This window comes from Panulirus ornatus, chromosome 53 (genome assembly GCF_036320965.1).
Source record: "Panulirus ornatus isolate Po-2019 chromosome 53, ASM3632096v1, whole genome shotgun sequence".
Lineage (NCBI taxonomy): Eukaryota > Metazoa > Arthropoda > Malacostraca > Decapoda > Palinuridae > Panulirus > Panulirus ornatus.
The window spans coordinates 20,597,951-20,617,451 of NC_092276.1; the positions used below are offsets into that span (position 1 = coordinate 20,597,951).

At 42.4% G+C, this 19,501-nt stretch overlaps 1 protein-coding gene across 2 annotated transcripts in view; it reads right to left on the bottom strand.

Moving 5' to 3' along the window:
• LOC139765302 (splicing factor C9orf78 homolog) overlaps window positions 1–19,501 on the bottom strand; it is a 116,868-nt gene that overhangs the window by 38,646 nt on the left and 58,721 nt on the right. For both annotated transcript variants that reach the window (XM_071692692.1, XM_071692691.1), the window contains exon 4: window positions 4,311–4,453. In XM_071692692.1, coding sequence (XP_071548793.1) covers window positions 4,311–4,453 — 143 coding nt within the window. The remainder of the gene's footprint in view (window positions 1–4,310; window positions 4,454–19,501) is intronic.

Sequence of the window (19,501 nt, forward strand, 5' to 3'; positions counted from 1 at the left end):
TTTGTGTGATCGGGGCCTGAACATGCAGGAGGGTGAGGGGAGGGCAAGGAATAGAGTGAATTGGAGCGATGTGGTATACAGGGGTTGACGTGCTGTCAGTGGATTGAATCAAGGCATGTGAAGCGTCCGGGGTAAACCAAGGAAAGCTGTGTAGGTATGTATATTTGCGTGTGTGGATGTGTGTATGTACATGTGTATGGGGGGGGTTGGGCCATTTCTTTCGTCTGTTTCCTTGCGCTACCTCGCAAACGCGGGAGACAGCGACAAAGTATAAAAAAAAAAAATATATATATATATATATATATAAATATATATATATATATATATATATATATATACATATATATATCCCAGGGGATGGGGAGAAAGAATACTTCCCACGCATTCCTCACGTGTCGTAGAAGGCGACTAAAGGGGATGGGAGCAGGGGGCTAGAAACTCTCCCCTCCTTGTATTTTAACTCTCTAAAAGGGGAAACAGAAGAAGGAGTCACGCGGGGAGTGCTCATCCTCCTCGAAGGCTTAGATTAGGGTGTCTAAATGTGTGTGGATGTTACCAAGATGAGAAAAAAGGAGAGATAGCTAGTTTGTTTGAGGAAAGGAACCTGGATGTTTTGGCTCTGAGTGAAACAAAGCTCAAGGGTAAAGGGGAAGAGTGGTTTGGGAATGACTTGGGAGTAGTCGGGTTAGTGAGAGGACAAGAGCAAGGGAAGGAGTAGCACTACTCCCGAAACAGGAGTGGTGGGAGTATGTGATAGAGTGTAAGAAAGTAAACTCTAGATTGATATGGGTAAAACTGAAAGTTGATGGAAAGAGACGGGTGATTATTGGTGCATATGCACATGGGCATGAGAAGAAAGATCATGAGAGGCAAGTGTTTTGGGAGCAGCTGAATGAGTATGTTAGTGGTTTTGATGCACAAGACCGGGTTATAGTGATGGGTGATTTGAATGCAAAGGTGAGTAATGTAGTAGTTGAGGGAATAATTTGGTATACATGGGGTGTTCAGTGTTGTAAATGGAAATGGTGAAGAGCTTGTAGATTTATGTGCTGAAAAAGGACTGGTGATTGGGAATACCTGGTTTAAAAAGAGATATACATAAGTATACGTATGTAAGTAGGAGAGATGGCCAGAGAGCGTTATTGGATTACGTGTTAATTGATAGGCGAGCAAAAGAGACACTTTTGGATATTAATGTACTGAGAGGTGCATCTGGAGGGATGTCTGATCATTATCTTGTGGAGGCGAAGGGGAAGATTTGTAGAGGCTTTCAGAAAAGAAGAGAGAATGTTAGGGTGAAGAGAGTGGTGAGAGTAAGTGAGCTTGGGAAGGAGACTTGTATGAGGAAGTACTAGGAGAGACTGAGTACAGAATGGAAAAAGGTGAGAACAAAGGAAGTAAGGGGAGTGGGGGAGGAATGGGATCCATTTAGGGAAGCATTGATGGCTTGCGCAAAAGATGCTTGTGGCATGAGAAGCGTGGGAGGTGGGCAGATTAGAAAGGGTAGTGAGTGGTGGGATGAAGAAGTAAGATTATTAGTGAAAGAGAAGAGAGAGGCATTTGGACGATTTTTGCAGGGAAATAATGGAAATGAGTGGGAGATGTATAAAAGAAAGAGGCAGGAGGTCAAGAGAAAGGTGCAAGAGGTGAAAAAGAGGGCAAATGAGAGTTGGGGTGAGAGAGTATCATTAAATTTTAGGGAGAATAAAAAGATGTTTTGGAAGGAGGTAAATAAAGTGTGTAAGACAAGGGAACAAATGGGAACTTCAGTGAAGGGAGCTAATGGGGAGGTGATAGCAAGTAGTGGTGATGTGAGAAGGAGGTGGAGTGAGTATTTTGAAGGTTTGTTGAATGTGTTTGATGATAGAGTGGCAGATATAGGGTGTTTTGGTCGAGGTGGTGTGCAAAGTGAGAGGGTTAGGGAAAATGATTTGGTAAACAGAGAAGAGGTAGTAAAAGCTTTGCACAAGATGAAAGCTGGGAAGACAGTGGGTTTGGATGGTATTGTAGTGGAATTTATAATAAAAAAAAAGGGGGTGATGGTATTGTTGACTGGTTGGTCAGGTTATTCAATGTATGTATGATTCATGGTGAGGTGCCTGAGGATTGGCGGAATGCTTGCATTGTACAAAGGCAAAGGTGACAAAGGTGAATGCTCAAATTACAGAGGTATAAGTTTGTTCAGTATTTCTGGGAAATTATATGGGAGGGTATTGATTGAGAGGGTGAAGGCATGTACAGAGCATCAGATTGGGGAAGAGCAGTGTGGTTTCAAAAGTGGTAGAGGATGTAAGGATCAGGTGTTTGCTTTGAGGAATGTATGTGAGAAATACTTAGAAAAGCAAATGGATTTGTTTGTACCATTTATGGATCTGGAGAAGGCATATGATAGAGTTGATAGAGATGCTCTGTGGAAGGTATTAGGAATATATGGTGTGGGAGGGAAGTTGTTAGAAACAGTGAAAAGTTTTTATCGGGAATGTAAGGCATGTGTACGTGTAGGAAGAGAGGAAAGTGATTGGTTCTCAGTGAATGTGGGTTTGCGGCAGGGGTGTGTGATGTCTCCATGGTTGTTTAATTTGTTTATGAATGGGGTTGTTAGGGAGGTGAATGCAAAAGGTTTGGAAAGAGGGGCAAATATGCAGTCTGTTGTGGATGAGAGAGCTTGGGAAGTGAGTCAGGTGTTGTTCGCTGATGATACAGCGCTGGTGGCTGATTCATGTGAGAAACTGCAGAAGCTGGTGACTGAGTTTGGTAAAGTGTGTGGAAGAAGAAAGTTAAGAGTAAATGTGAATAAGAGCAAGGTTATTAGGTACAGTAGGGTTGAGGGTCAAGTCAATTGGGAGGTAAGTTTGAATGGAGAAAAACTGGAGGAAGTGAAGTGTTTTAGATATCTGGGAGTGGATTTGGCAGCAGATGGAACCATGGAAGCGGAAGTGAATCATAGGGTGGGGGAGGGGGCGAAAATTCTGGGAGCCTTGAAGAATGTGTGGAAGTCGAGAACATTGTCTCAGAGAGCAAAAATGGGTATGTTTGAAGGAATAGTGGTTCCAACAATGTTATATGGTTGTGAGGCATGGGCTATGGATAGAGTTGTGTGCAGGAGGGTGGATGTGCTGGAAATGAGATGTTCGAGGACAATATGTGGTGTGAGGTGGTTTGATTGAGTAAGTTATAATAGGGTAAGAGAGATGTGTGGTAATAAAAAGAGTGTGGTTGAGAGAGCAGAAGAGGGTGTTTTGAAATGGTTTGGTCACATGGAGAGAATGAGTGAGGAAAGATTGACCAAGAGGATATATGTGTCAGAGGTGGAGGGAATGAGGAGAAGTGGCAGACCAAATTGGAGGTGGAAAGATGGAGTGAAAAAGATTTTGAGTGATCGGGGCCTGAACATGCAGGAGGGTGAAAGGCGTGCAAGGAATAGAGTGAATTGGAACGATGTAGTATACTGGGGTCAACGTGCTGTCAATGGATTGAACCACGGCATGTGAAGCGTCTGGGGTAAACCATGGAAAGTTCTGTGGGGCCTGGATGTGGAAAGGGAGCTGTGGTTTCGGTGCATTATTACATGATAGCTAGAGACTGAGTGTGAACAAATGGGGCTTTAGTTGTCTTTTCCTAGCGCTACCTTGCACACATGAGGGGGGAGGTGGTTGTTATTTCATGTGTGGTGAGGTGGCGATGGGAATGAATAAAGGCAGACTATGCATTATGTACATGTGTATATATGTATATGTCTGTGTGTGTATATATATGTATACGTTGACATGTATAGGTATGTATATTTGAGTGTGTGGACGTGTATGTATATACACATTCATATGGGTGGGTTGGGCCATTCTTTCGTCTGTTTCCTTGCGCTACCTCGCTAACGCGGGAGACAACGACATAGCAAAATAAAGAAAAAATATATATACGTGTATGTGGGTGGTTGGGCCATTCTTCATCTGTTTCCTTGTGCTACCTCACTGACAGAGGAAACAGCGGTTAAGTATAATAAATAAATAAATATCAATAACTTATCATATCAGCTCTTTTCAATGTTGCCAGATGACATCAGCCTGGTGGTGGCTGTTGATTGGCAGAGAACTGACCCTTGTAGATGGGCATTTTTCACAAATATGACCAAATGCTGCAGTCTCCTTATCTTATGTGCGGAAGTAAAGAGCCACAGCAGATACATTTCCAAAAAATATATCTCTATTCTTGTATGACAGACTACAAAGGAGAGAAAAAGTCACCATAAAAGTTAGGAATATTCTTGGTTAATAAAATGTTTGTAAAAGAAAATCAAAATAAATTCAACTTACATTTCGGCATCTTCATCTCGTCTGTTAGTTTCAGCAGAGAAGGATGTTCCAATCCCTGTGTCATATGCATCATCTGTCTTCTTGGCATTTTTCACCTGGCTTAGATCTAGCATTCCTCCAGTCTTTGTTTTAAATGGATCATCCTGTCAAAAAATTACAATGCTGTACTAAGCAGACCTAAACATTATGATCAAATATATGAGAAGTTTCTCATAAACAGTGTGCAATACTTTCCTGACCAATAAACTCTGACTAACATTTAGTCTTTCTACATCATTATTATATCAACAGGCCATGGTTGTCCGTGGAACTAGAACCTTAGTACTGTTGTTTCTGTTGATGATGACTTTTGTCTTTGGACTAAAAACAAGGAACTGCTTTGTTTATTTCCAATTTCATCAGTGTAATGACAGTCTGGAGTCAATGTCTGGGAAGAACATGAGTGTACAACACTCCTTTCAGTTTGGAATGGTGACAAATCCTAAATGGCAAGTGACATATTTCTGCTACTATTTCTCATACTCACAGAAATGCTCATCTGGTTTTTCAATGCAAAATTTTTTTTTTGTTTTTGTCCAACAGAAGTCTATAATAACTGTTATATTATAGTAATTACAACCGTTTGATTCTTACAGCAATTCTTTATTCCTTACAGTCAACTTAAGTCAGTATATTCTGATATACTTTTCAACCACATGCATCTAATGGCAAACTGCATGATTGATCATTCTAATGGCTAACTGCATGATTCAAGATTCTACAGGGCAGGGCACTAGGAAACAGACTACATTAAAAACAAGTCATCAAATATATCTTTTTTTTTTTTTTTTTTTTTTACATTGGAGGCTCCAGTCAAGGACAAGAGACCACATCAAGTATAGGTCTCAACTGGTATATAGTGAGGTTAATGAATGGGATAAAGGAGACACAAGGGAAAGTACTTATGAATTCTGGAGGAAGTATAAAATTTGTCTTTAGAAATGTACCAAGTCATAGTTATTGGGCAAGACATGAGATGGTTGAGACTTCTAAAGCTTCAAGGAGTATGGAAAGAAACAATTATCAAAAAGCCCTCCCTTGAGTGGCCAACAGCCACACAGTAGTCATGTGATGCAGCAGCCTGCCAAGTATTGCATGGTCTAGCTAGTGGAGGGGGCACCCATGCAACCAGCTCTTGGGAGCAAAAACCAAAGTAGAAAAGGGAAAGTAAACTAGCATTCTGGCATAAGGAAAACAGGTCAAGTTTTGAAATCAGCCCAGACGAGTTTATAAATCAGACCGCTTACGACTCAACCTTGTCCAGTAAGGATGCAGAGCCACATCCATCCCAGATGTAGCATAATGGAACAATTGTGTAGAAAAAAAATTTTGACACCTAAATAGGACTCCTAGTTTCATAGAGGCAAACTTAGCTATTTCCGTAAAGTGGGGCTTCCGAAACAGAGTAGATGTTACAGTAATACCATGTATGTTCATTGCTACTGTTCACTTCATTCATACTAATGTTCTCTTGGTTTTTAAGTTTTATGGTCCATAATCATCATTTTACTAAATCAATCATCTATTTATTTTAAATTTACACTTAAGAAGTCTTTCTTCTGTAATGTCATCTTTTATCTCACAGATAATTCTGATACATATTTCAGCCAACTGCATTCCTATGGCCATAAAACAGGGCACAGGAAGCAGGCTATATAAATACTTTCCAAAAGCTACATAAAAATGGTTAAACTTACCATCCAGCAACAACTAAAACTGTCTATCAGAGTCTGAATCTTTAGAATAAGTATGCAACTACAAGAGAAATGCAGAAGTTCATGAGCAAATGCAGCACATCTCCCTCTGCGTTATCATCTATCACCATGGTTGCCACATAAGAAGACACTTAACAGGTGAATTTTTACAGTACTCTCAATATGCCTGAGTTAACTTCATCACCAATATACGCATCTTCATTACACCCTTAATAAACCTGAATTCCTTTCATCCTCAACACACACAACCTCAATTCACCCTTGACAGGCATACTTTCACTACATTCTTGATAAACCTATATTCACTTTCCAATTGATAAATACATCTTCACCTTGAAAAAAAATCTTCACTCAAACTGGCCCTTATGAATCAGGTCAAATTCTTCTTCACTTCACCCCAGCATCACTACCCTTTGCCCTGAACCTCATGGAATGCATCCCAGCATAGGGTTAGGATGCTGATTATTGGGGAAAATATAAATAAACAAAATGAAAAAAGAAAAGAAAAAGAAACAGTGCAAATTTTATGTTTTCCCTAGTACACAAATATAGCATTATATATCACATACGATATATGAATTGGAAAAAGTGATAACAAAATGTTGGAGCCTCCAGAAACACACACTAGCATTGCCCTCTGCCAGTGGCCTGTTAATGGTAAGGCACTGTTGCTTACGAAATGGAACTAGAGAGCACTAGTTATGGAGACTCTTTTCCTGTAGCCATCCACTTGAAGAAGTTCCCAAAGGAAAAGGATGTCTAAGATCTAGATAGATAGAAAGATAATGCTCAGGCTCGATTATGTGGTAAATGAGGACATTAAGAGACCAGAGGTGGGACAAGATATGAAGTGGAGGTATAATTGTGGAAACTACACAAACTTCAACAATTTGTATGGTAACAATGAACTGTAAATGCAGTTCAGTAGCCAGGAAACAGGGCTTTGTGGTAAGAGGTTCAGTGAAACTTTCAGTGGAGTGAGAACATGGGCACCTCAAGCCTTGAATATAGAGGGAATGATAATAAAGAGGATTTTTTTTTTTTTTTATTATACTTTGTCGCCGTCTCCCGCGTTTGCGAGGTAGCGCAAGGAAACAGACGAAAGAAATGGCCCAACCCCCCCCCATACACATGCATATACATACGTCCACACACGCAAATATACACACCCACACAGCTTTCCATGGTCTACCCCAGACGCTTCACATGCCTTGATTCAATCCACTGACAGCACGTCAACCCCGGTATACCACATCGCTCCAATTCACTCTATTCCTTGCCCTCCTTTCACCCTCCTGCATGTTCAGGCCCCGATCACACAAAATCTTTTTCACTCCATCTTTCCACCTCCAATTTGGTCTCCCTCTTCTCCTTGTTCCCTCCACCTCCGACACATATATCCTCTTGGTCAATCTTTCCTCACTCATCCTCTCCATGTGCCCAAACCACTTCAAAACACCCTCTTCTGCTCTCTCAACCACGCTCTTTTTATTTCCACACATCTCTCTTACCCTTACATTACTCACTCGATCAAACCACCTGACACCACACATTGTCCTCAAACATCTCATTTCCAGCACATCCATCCTCCTGCGCACAACTCTATCCATAGCCCACGCCTCGCAACCATACAACATTGTTGGAACCACTATTCCTTCAAACATACCCATTTTTGCTTTCCGAGATAATGTTCTCGACTTCCACACATTCTTCAAGGCCCCCAGGATTTTCGCCCCCTCCCCCACCCTATGATCCACTTCCGCTTCCATGGTTCCATCCGCTGCCAGATCCACTCCCAGATATCTAAAACACTTCACTTCCTCCAGTTTTTCTCCATTCAAACTCACCTCCCAATTGACTTGACCCTCAACCCTACTGTACCTAATAACCTTGCTCTTATTCACATTTACTCTTAACTTTCTTCTTCCACACACTTTACCAAACTCAGTCACCAGCTTCTGCAGTTTCTCACATGAATCAGCCACCAGCGCTGTATCATCAGCGAACAACAACTGACTCACTTCCCAAGCTCTCTCATCCCCAACAGACTTCATACTTGCCCCTCTTTCCAAAACTCTTGCATTTACCTCCCTAACAACCCCATCCATAAACAAATAAAAACAACCATGGAGACATCACACACCCCTGCCGCAAACCTACATTCACTGAGAACCAATCACTTTCCTCTCTTCCTACACGTACACATGCCTTACATCCTCGATAAAAACTTTTCACTGCTTCTAACAACTTTCCTCCCACACCATATATTCTTAATACCTTCCACAAAGCATCTCTATCAACTCTATCATATGCCTTCTCCAGATCCATAAATGCTACATACAAATCCATTTGCTTTTCTAAGTATTTCTCACATACATTCTTCAAAGCAAACACCTGATCCACACATCCTCTACCACTTCTGAAACCACACTGCTCTTCCCCAATCTGATGCTCTGTACATGCCTTCACCCTCTCAATCAATACCCTCCCATATAATTTACCAGGAATACTCAACAAACTTATACCTCTGTAATTTGAGCACTCACTCTTATCCCCTTTGCCTTTGTACAATGGCACTATGCACGCATTCCGCCAATCCTCAGGCACCTCACCATGAGTCATACATACATTAAATAACCTTACCAACCAGTCAACAATACAGTCACCCCCTTTTTTAATAAATTCCACTGCAATACCATCCAAACCTGCTGCCTTATAAGAGGAATAAACAATTTAATAAAAGAAGGCAAAATGCAAAGAAGCTTTGAGATGCACAGTGGCAAAGATATATAGAAAAATCCAATCAGCCAGCATTTCCAAGGTATAAAAGAGCAAGGAACAAGTATGTTGAGATAAGAAAGGAGTCATAGCCAGCAAGAATATCAGCATAATCAGTGGGTTCAGGAAAGCCATGAGGATGGTGTGGTGGCAGCCTGCTGTTGTTGTACTACCCTCTCTCCCATGATCAAGGACACTGACTCATAGTTTGAAAAATGCCAATATCTTATGGTAAGATTATGAACAATGCTACTTGAGTCTTACATCAACAATAATTGCCTGCCAAGCTCCTGCCCAGGAATTTTGAATGCAGAAACCATAAATTTACCAAATGCATTGAATCCATACTTTCAGATATTCCACATACATACCAGCCACTGTGAATGGGTTACAGAGATTTTAGCATAAACAAAGTTCAAAGTGGTAGCAAATGGGAACATGTCTGAGAAGGATGTCCTATTAGGGGCAACACAAGGAATGGTTATTCATTTTATTTATTTTGCTTTGTCGCTGTCTCCTGCGTTAGCGAGGTAGTGCAAGGAAACAGACAAAAGAATGGCCCAACCCACCCACATACATATGTATATATATACACATCCACACACGCAATATATACATACCCATACATCTCAACATATACATATATATAAATATATATATCATTATTATCATTTTGCTTTGTCGCTGTCTCCCACGCCTGCGAGGTAGCGCAAGGAAACAGACGAAAGAAAAAAATGGCCCAACCCACCCCCACACACATGCACACACACACACATGTCCACACACGCAAACATACACACCCACACATCCCAACGTACACACATATATACAAACACAGACACACACATATACACACATGCACATAATTCACACTGTCTGCCCCTACTCACCCCCATAGCCACCCTGCCACACACGGAATAACATCCCCCTACCCCTCATGTGCGCAAGGCAGCACCAGGAAAAGACAACAAAGGCCCCATTCGCTCACACTCAGTCTCCAGGTGTCATGCAATAATGACCGAAACCACAGCTCCCTTTCCCCATCCAGGCCCCACAGAACTTTCCATGGTTTACCCCAAACGCTTCACATGCCCTGATTCAATCCATTGACAGCACATTGACCCCGGTATACCACATCGATCTAACTTACTCTATTCCTTGCCTGCCTTTCACCCTCCTGCATGTTCAGGCCCCGATCACTCAAAATCTTTTTCACTCCACCTTTCCACCTCCAATTTGGTCTCCCACTTCTCCTCGTTCCCTCCACCTCCGACACATATATCCTCTTGGTCAATCTTTCCTCACTCATTCTCTCCATGTGCCCAAACCATTTCAAAACACCCTCTTCTGCTCTCTCAACCACGCTCTTTTTATTTCCACACATCTCTCTTACCCTTACGTTACTCACTCGATCAAACCACCTCACACCACACATTGTCCTCAAACATCTCATTTCCAGCACATCCACCCTCCTGCACACAACTCTATCCATAGCCCACACCTCGCAACCATACAGCATTGTTGGAACCACTTTTCCTTCAAACCTACCCATTTTTACTTTCCGAGAAAATGTTCTCGACTTCCACACATTCTTCAAGGCTCCCACGATTTTCGCGCCCTCCCCCACCCTATGATTCACTTCCGCTTCCATGGTTCCATCCGCTGCCAGATCCACTCCCAGATATCTAAAACACTTTACTTCCTCCAGTTTTTCTCCATTCAAACTTACCTCCCAATTGACTTAACCCTCAACCCTACTGTACCTAATAATCTTGCTCTTATTCACATTTACTCTTAACTTTCTTCTTTCACACACTTTACCAAACTCAGTCACCAGCTTCTGCAGTTTCTCACATGAATCAGCCACCAGCGCTGTATCATCAGCGAACAACAACTGACTCACTTCCCAAGCTCTCTCATCCCCAACAGACTGCATACTTGCCCCTCTTTCCAAAACTCTTGCATTCACCTCCCTAACAACCCCATCCATGAACAAATTAAACAACCATGGAGACATCAGACACCCCTGTTGCAAACCTACTTTCACTGAGAACCAATCACTTTCCTCTCTTCCTACTCATACACATGCCTTACATCCTTGATAAAAACTTTTCACTGCTTCTAACAACTTGCCTCCCACACCATATATTCTTAGTACCTTCCAAAGAGCATCTCTATCAACTCTATTATATGCCTTCTCCAGATCCATAAATGCTACACACAAATCCATTTGCTTTTCTAAGTATTTCTCACATACATTCTTCAAAGCAAACACCTGATCCACACATTCTCTACCACTTCTGAAACCACATTGCTCTTCCCCAATCTGATGTTCTGTACATGCCTTCACCCTCACAACAACACCCTCCCATATAATTTATCAGGAATACTCAACAAACTTATACCTCTGTAATTTGAGCACTCACTCTTATCCCCTTTGCCTTTGTACAATGGCACTATGCAAGCATTCCGCCAATCCTCAGGCACCTCACCATGAATCATTTATTTTATTTATTTATTTTGCTTTGTCGCTGTCTCCCGTGTTAGCGAGGTAGCGCAAGGAAACAGACGAAAGAGTGGCCCAACCCGCCCACATACACATGTATATACATACATGTCCACACACGCACAATATACATACCTATACATCTTAATGTACACATATATATACACACACAGACATTTACATATATACACATGTACATAATTCATACTGTCTGCCTCTATTTGTTCCCATCGCCACCTTGCCACACATGGAATAACAACCCCGTCCTCCTCATGTGTGCAAGGTAGTGCTAGGAAAAACACCAAAGGCCCCATTCGTTCACACTCAGTCTCTAGCTGTCATGTAATAATGAATCGAAACCACAGCTCCCTTTCCACATCCAGGCCCTACACACTTTGCATGGTTTACCCCAGACGCGACCACATGCCCTGGTTCAATCCATTGACAGCACGTCGACCCCAGTATACCACATCGTTCCAATTCACTCTATTCTTTGCACGCCTTTAACCCTCCTGCATGTTCAGGCCTCGATCACTCAAAATCTTTTTCACTCCATCTTTCCACCTCCAATTTGGTCTCCCACTTCTCCTCATTCCCTCCACCTCTGACACATACATCCTCTTGGTCAATCTTTCCCCACTCATTCTCTCCATGTGCCCAAACCATTTCAAAACACCCTCTTCTGCTCTCTCAACCACACTCTTTTTATTTCCACACATCTCTCTCACCCTTACATTACTTACTCGTTCAAACCACCTCACACCACATATTGTCCTCAAACATCTCATTTCCAGCACATCCACCCTCCTGCGCAAAACTCTATCCATAGCCCACGCCTCGCAACCATACAACATTCTTGGAACCACTATTCCTTCAAACATACCCATTTTTGCTTTCCGAGATACTGTTCTCAACTTCCATTCTTCAAGGCTCCCAGAATTTTCGCCCCCTCCCCCACCCTATGATTCACTTCCGCTTCCATGGTTCCATCTGCTGCCAGATCCACTCCCAGATATCTAAAACACTTCACTTCCTCCAGCTTTTCTCCATTCAAACTTACCTCCCAATTGACTTGACCCTCAACCCTACTGTACCTAATAACCTTGCTCTTATTCACATTTACTCTTAACTTTCTTCTTTCACACACTTTACCAAACTCAGTCACCAGCTTCTGCAGTTTCTTACATGAATCAGCCACCAGCGCTGTATCATCAGCGAACAACAACTGACTCACTTCCCAAGCTCTCTCATCCCCAACAGACTGCATACTTGCCCCTCTTTCCAAAACTCTTGCATTCACCTCCCTAACAACCCCATCCATGAACAAATTAAACAACCATGGAGACATCAGACACCCCTGTTGCAAACCTACTTTCACTGAGAACCAATCACTTTCCTCTCTTCCTACTCATACACATGCCTTACATCCTTGATAAAAACTTTTCACTGCTTCTAACAACTTGCCTCCCACACCATATATTCTTAGTACCTTCCAAAGAGCATCTCTATCAACTCTATTATATGCCTTCTCCAGATCCATAAATGCTACACACAAATCCATTTGCTTTTCTAAGTATTTCTCACATACATTCTTCAAAGCAAACACCTGATCCACACATTCTCTACCACTTCTGAAACCACATTGCTCTTCCCCAATCTGATGTTCTGTACATGCCTTCACCCTCACAACAATACCCTCCCATATAATTTATCAGGAATACTCAACAAACTTATACCTCTGTAATTTGAGCACTCACTCTTATCCCCTTTGCCTTTGTACAATGGCACTATGCAAGCATTCCGCCAATCCTCAGGCACCTCACCATGAATCATTTATTTTATTTATTTATTTTGCTTTGTCGCTGTCTCCCGTGTTAGCGAGGTAGCGCAAGGAAACAGACGAAAGAGTGGCCCAACCCGCCCACATACACATGTATATACATACATGTCCACACACGCACAATATACATACCTATACATCTTAATGTACACATATATATACACACACAGACATTTACATATATACACATGTACATAATTCATACTGTCTGCCTCTATTTGTTCCCATCGCCACCTTGCCACACATGGAATAACAACCCCGTCCTCCTCATGTGTGCAAGGTAGCGCTAGGAAAAACACCAAAGGCCCCATTCGTTCACACTCAGTCTCTAGCTGTCATGTAATAATGAATCGAAACCACAGCTCCCTTTCCACATCCAGGCCCTACACACTTTGCATGGTTTACCCCAGACGCGACCACATGCCCTGGTTCAATCCATTGACAGCACGTCAACCCCAGTATACCACATCGTTCCAATTCACTCTATTCTTTGCACGCCTTTAACCCTCCTGCATGTTCAGGCCTCGATCACTCAAAATCTTTTTCACTCCATCTTTCCACCTCCAATTTGGTCTCCCACTTCTCCTCGTTCCCTCCACCTCTGACACATACATCCTCTTGGTCAATCTTTCCCCACTCATTCTCTCCATGTGCCCAAACCATTTCAAAACACCCTCTTCTGCTCTCTCAACCACACTCTTTTTATTTCCACACATCTCTCTCACCCTTACATTACTTACTCGTTCAAACCACCTCACACCACATATTGTCCTCAAACATCTCATTTCCAGCACATCCACCCTCCTGCGCAAAACTCTATCCATAGCCCACGCCTCGCAACCATACAACATTGTTGGAACCACTATTCCTTCAAACATACCCATTTTTGCTTTCCGAGATACTGTTCTCAAATTCCATTCTTCAAGGCTCCCAGAATTTTCGCCCCCTCCCCCACCCTATGATTCACTTCCGCTTCCATGGTTCCATCTGCTGCCAGATCCACTCCCAGATATCTAAAACACTTCACTTCCTCCAGCTTTTCTCCATTCAAACTTACCTCCCAATTGACTTGACCCTCAACCCTACTGTACCTAATAACCTTGCTCTTATTCACATTTACTCTTAACTTTCTTCTTTCACACACTTTACCAAACTCAGTCACCAGCTTCTGCAGTTTCTTACATGAATCAGCCACCAGCGCTGTATCATCAGCGAACAACAACTGACTCACTTCCCAAGCTCTCTCATCCCCAACAGACTGCATACTTGCCCCTCTTTCCAAAACTCTTGTATTCACCTCCATAACAACCCCATCCATAAACACATTAAACAACTAAGGAGACATCACACACCCCTGCCGCAAACCTACATTCACTGAGAACCAATCACTTTCCTCTCTTCCTACACGTACACATGCCTTACATCCTCGATAGAAACTTTTCACTGCTTCTAACAACTTGCCTCCCACACCATATATTCTTAATACCTTCCACAGAGCATCTCTATCAACTCTATCATATGCCTTCTCCAGATCCATAAATGCTACATACAAATCCATTTGCTTTTCTAAGTATTTCTCGCATACATTCTTCAAGCAAACACCTGATCCACACATCCTCTACCACTTCTGAAACCACACTGCTCTTCCCCAATCTGATGCTCTGTACATGCCTTCACCCTCTCAATCAATACCCTCCCATATAATTTACCAGGAATACTCAACAAACTTATACCTCTGTACTTTGAGCACTCACTCTTATCCCCTTTGCCTTTGTACAATGGCACTATGCAAGCATTCCGCCAATCCTCAGGCACCTCACCGTGAATCATACATACATTAAATAACCTTACCAACCAGTCAACAATACAGTCACCCCCTTTTTTAATAAATTCCACTGCAATGCCATCCAAACCTGCTGCTTTGCCGGCTTTCATCTTCTGTAAAGCTTTTACTACCTCTTTTCTATTTACCAAATCATTTTCCCTAACCCTCTCACTTTGCACACCACCTCGACCAAGACACCCCACATCTGCCACTCTATCATCAAACACATTCAACAAACCTTCAAAATACTCACTCCATCTCCTTCTCACATCACCACTACTTGTTATCACCTCCCCATTAGCCCCCTTCACTGAAGTTCCCATTTGCTCCCTTGTCTTAGGCACTTTATTTACCTCCTTCCAAAACATCTTTTTATTCTCCCTGAACTTTAATGATACTCTCTCACCCCAACTCTCATTTGCCCTCTTTTTCACCTCTTGCACCTTTCTCTTGACCTCCTGCCTCTTTCTTTTATACCTCTCCCACTCATTTGCATTTTTTCCCTGCAAAAATCGTCCAAATGCCTCTCTCTTCTCTTTCACTAATAATCTTACTTCTTCATTCCACCACTCACTACCCTTTCTCATCAACCCACCTCCCATGCTTCTCATGCCACAAGCATCTTTTGTGCAAGCCATCAATGCTTCCCATTCCTCCCCCACTCCCCTTACCTCTTTTGTTCTCACCTTTTTCCATTCTGTACTCAGTCTCTCTTGGTACTTCCTGACACAAGTCTCCTTCCCAAGCTCACTTACTCTCACCACCCTCTTCACCCCAACATTCTCTCTTCTTTTCTGAAAACCCATACAAATCTTCACCTTTGCCTCCACAAGATAGGGGAGAAAGAATACTTCCCATGCATTCCCTACGTGTCGTAGAAGACGACTAAAGGGGGCGGGAGCGGGGACCAGAAACCCTCCCCTCCTTGTATTTTAACTTTCTAAAAGGGGAAACTAAAGAAGGAGTCACATTGGAGTGCTCATCTTCCTCAAAGGCTTAAATTGGGGTGTCTAAATATGTGTGGATGTAACCAAGATGAGAAAAAGGAGAGATAGGTAGTATGTTTGAGGAAAGGAACCTAGATGTTTTGGCTCTGAGCAAAATGAACCTCAAGGGTAAAGGGGAATAGCGGTTTGGGAATGTCTTGGGAGTAAAGTCAGGCGTTAGTGAGAGGACAAGAGCAAGGGAAGGAGTAGCACTACTCCTAAAACACGAGTTGTGGGAGTATGTGATAGAGTTTAAGAAAGTAAATTCTAGATTGATATGGGTAAAACTGAAAGTTGATAGAGAGAGATGGGTGATTATTGGTGCATATGCACATGGGCATGAGAAGAAAGATCATGAGTGGCAAGTGTTTTGGGAGCAGCTGAGTGAGTGTGTTAGTGGTTTTGATGCACAAGACAGGGTTATAGTGATGGGTGATTTGAATGCAAAGGTGAGTAATGTGGCAGTTGAGGGAATAATTGGTATACATGGGGTGTTCAGTGTTGTAAATGAAAATGGTGAAGAGCTTGTAGATTTATGTGCTGAAAAAGGACTGGTGATTGGGAATACCTGGTTAAAAAAGCAAGATAACATAAGTATACGTATGTAAGTAGGAGAGATGGCCAGAGAGTGTTATTGGATTACGTGTTAATTGATAGGCGGGCGAAAGAGAGACTTTTGGATGTTAATGTGCTGACAGGTGCATCTGGAGGGATGTCTGATCATTATCTTGTGCAGGCGAAGGTGAAGATTTGTAGTGATTTTCAGAAAAGAAGAGAGAATGTTGGGGTGAAGGGAGTGGTAAGAGTAAGTGAGCTTGGAAAGGAGACTTGTGTGAGGAAGTACCAAGAGAGACTGAGTACAGAATGGAAAAAGGTGAGAGCAAAGGAGGTAAGGGGAGTGGGCATGGAATGGGATGTATTTAGGGAAGCAGTGATGGCTTGCGCAAAAGATGATTGTGGCAAGAGAAGCGTGGTAGGTGGGTTGATTAGGAAGGGTAGGGAGTGGTGGGATGAAGAAGTAAGATTATTAGTGAAAGAGAAGAGAGAGGCATTTGGATGATTTTTGCAGGGAAAAAAATGTAAATGAGTGGGAGATGTACAAAAGAAGGAGGCAGGAGGTCAAGAGAAAGGTGCAAGAGGTGAAAAAGAGGGCAAATGAGAGTTGGGGTGAGAGAGTATCATTAAATTTTAGAGAATAAAAAATGTTTTGGAAGGAGGTAAATAAAGTGCGTAAGACAAGGGAGCAAATTGGAACTTCAGTGAAGGGGGCTAATGGGGAGGTGATAACAAATAGTGGTGATGTGAGAAGGAGATGGAGTGAGTATTTTGAAGGTTTGTTGAATGTGTTTGATGATAGAGTGGCAGATATAGGGTGTTTTGGTCGAGGTGGTGTGCAAAGTGAGAGGGTTAGGGAGAATGATTTGGTAAACAAAGAAGAGGTAGTAAAAGCTTTGCACAAGATGAAAGCAGGCAAGGCAGCAGGTTTGGATGGTATTGCAGTGGAATTTATTAAAAAAGGGGGTGACTGTATTGTTGACTGGTTGGTAAGGTTATCTAATGTATGTATGATTCATGGTGAGGTGCCTGAGGATTGGCAGAATGCTTGCATAGTGCCACTATACAAAGGCAAAGGGGATAAGAGTGAGTGCTCAAATTACAGAGGTATAAGTTTGTTGAGCATTCCTGGTAAATTATATGGGAGGTTATTGATTGAGCGGGTGAAGGCATGTACAGAGCATCAGATTGGGGAAGAGCAGTGTGGTTTCAGAAGTGGTAGAGGATGTGTGAATCAGGTGTTTGCTTTGAAGAATATATGTGAGAAATACTTAGAAAAGCAAATGGATTTGTATGTAGCATTTATGGATCTGGAGAAGGCATATGATAGAGTTGATAGAGATGCTCTGTAGAAGGTATTAAGAATATATGGTGTTGGAGGCAAGTTGTTAGAAGCAGTGAAAAGTTTTTATCGAGAATGTAAGGCATGTGTACGTGCAGTAAGAGAGGAAAGTGATTGGTTCTTGGTGAATGTAGGTTTGCGGCAGGGGTGTGTGATGTCTCCATGGTTGTTTGATTTGTTTATGGATGGGGTTGTTAGGGAGGTGAATGCAAGAGTTTTGGAAAGAGGGGCAAGTATGCAGTCTGTTGTGGATGAGAGAGCTTGGGAAGTGAGTCAGTTGTTGTTCACTGATGATACAGCGCTGGCGGCTGATTCATGTGAGAAACTGCAGAAGCTGGTGACTGAGTTTGGTAAAGTGTGTGAAAGAAGAAAGGTAAGAGTAAATGTGAATAAGAAAGAGCAAGGTTATTAGGTACAGTAGGGTTGAGGGTCAAGTCAATTGGGAGGTAAGTTTGAATGGAGAAAAACTGGAGGAAGTAAAGTGTTTTAGATATCTGGGAGTGGATCTGGCAGCGGATGGAACCATGGAAGCGGAAGTGAATCATAGGATGGGGGAGGGGGCAAAAATTCTAGGAGCCTTGAAGAATGTGTGGAAGTCGAGAACATTATCTCTGAAAGCAAAAATGGGTATGTTTGAAGGAATAGTGGTTCCAACAATGTTGTATGGCTGCAAGGCGTGGGTTATGGATAGAGTTGTGCGCAGGAGGGTGGATGTGCTGGAAATGAGATGTTTGAGGACAATATGTGGTGTTAGGTGGTTTGATCGAGTAAGTAACGTAAGGGTAAGAGAGATGTGTGGAAATAAAAAGAGCGTGGTTGAGAGAACAGAAGAGGGTGTTTTGAAATGGTTTGGGCACATGGAGAGAATGAGTGAGGAAAGATTGACCAAGAGGATATATGTGTCGGAGGTGGAGGGAACGAGGAGAAGAGGGAGACCAAATTGGAGGTGGAAGGATGGAGTGAAAAAGATTTTGTGTGATCGGGGCCTGAGCATGCAGGAGGGTGAGAGGAGGGCGAGGAATAGAGTGAATTGGAGCGATGTGGTGTACCGGGGTTGACGTGCTGTCAGTGGATTGAATCAGGGCATGTGGGGCGTCTGGGGTAAACCATGGAAAGCTGTGTAGGTATGTATATTTGCGTGTGTGGACGTATGTATATACATGTGTATGGGGGTGGGTTGGGCCATTTCTTTCGTCTGTTTCCTTGCGCTACCTCGCAAACGCGGGAGACAGCGAAAAAAAAAAATGTATATATATATATATATATATATTTCATATATTTTACATTTATTTATTTATTTTGCTTTGTCTCTGTCTCCCGCGTTTGCAAGGCAGCTTAAGGAAACAGACGAAAGAAATGGCCCAACCCACCCTCATACACATGTATATACACACACGTCCACAATCGCAAATATACATATGCCTATACACCTCAATGTACACATATATATTACACACACAGACACATACATATATACCCATGCACAGAATTCACACTGTCTGCCTTTATTCATTCCCATCGCCACCTCGCCACACATGGAATACCATCCCCCTCCCCCTCATGTGTGCGGGGTAGTGCTAGGAAAAGACAACAAAGGCCTCATTC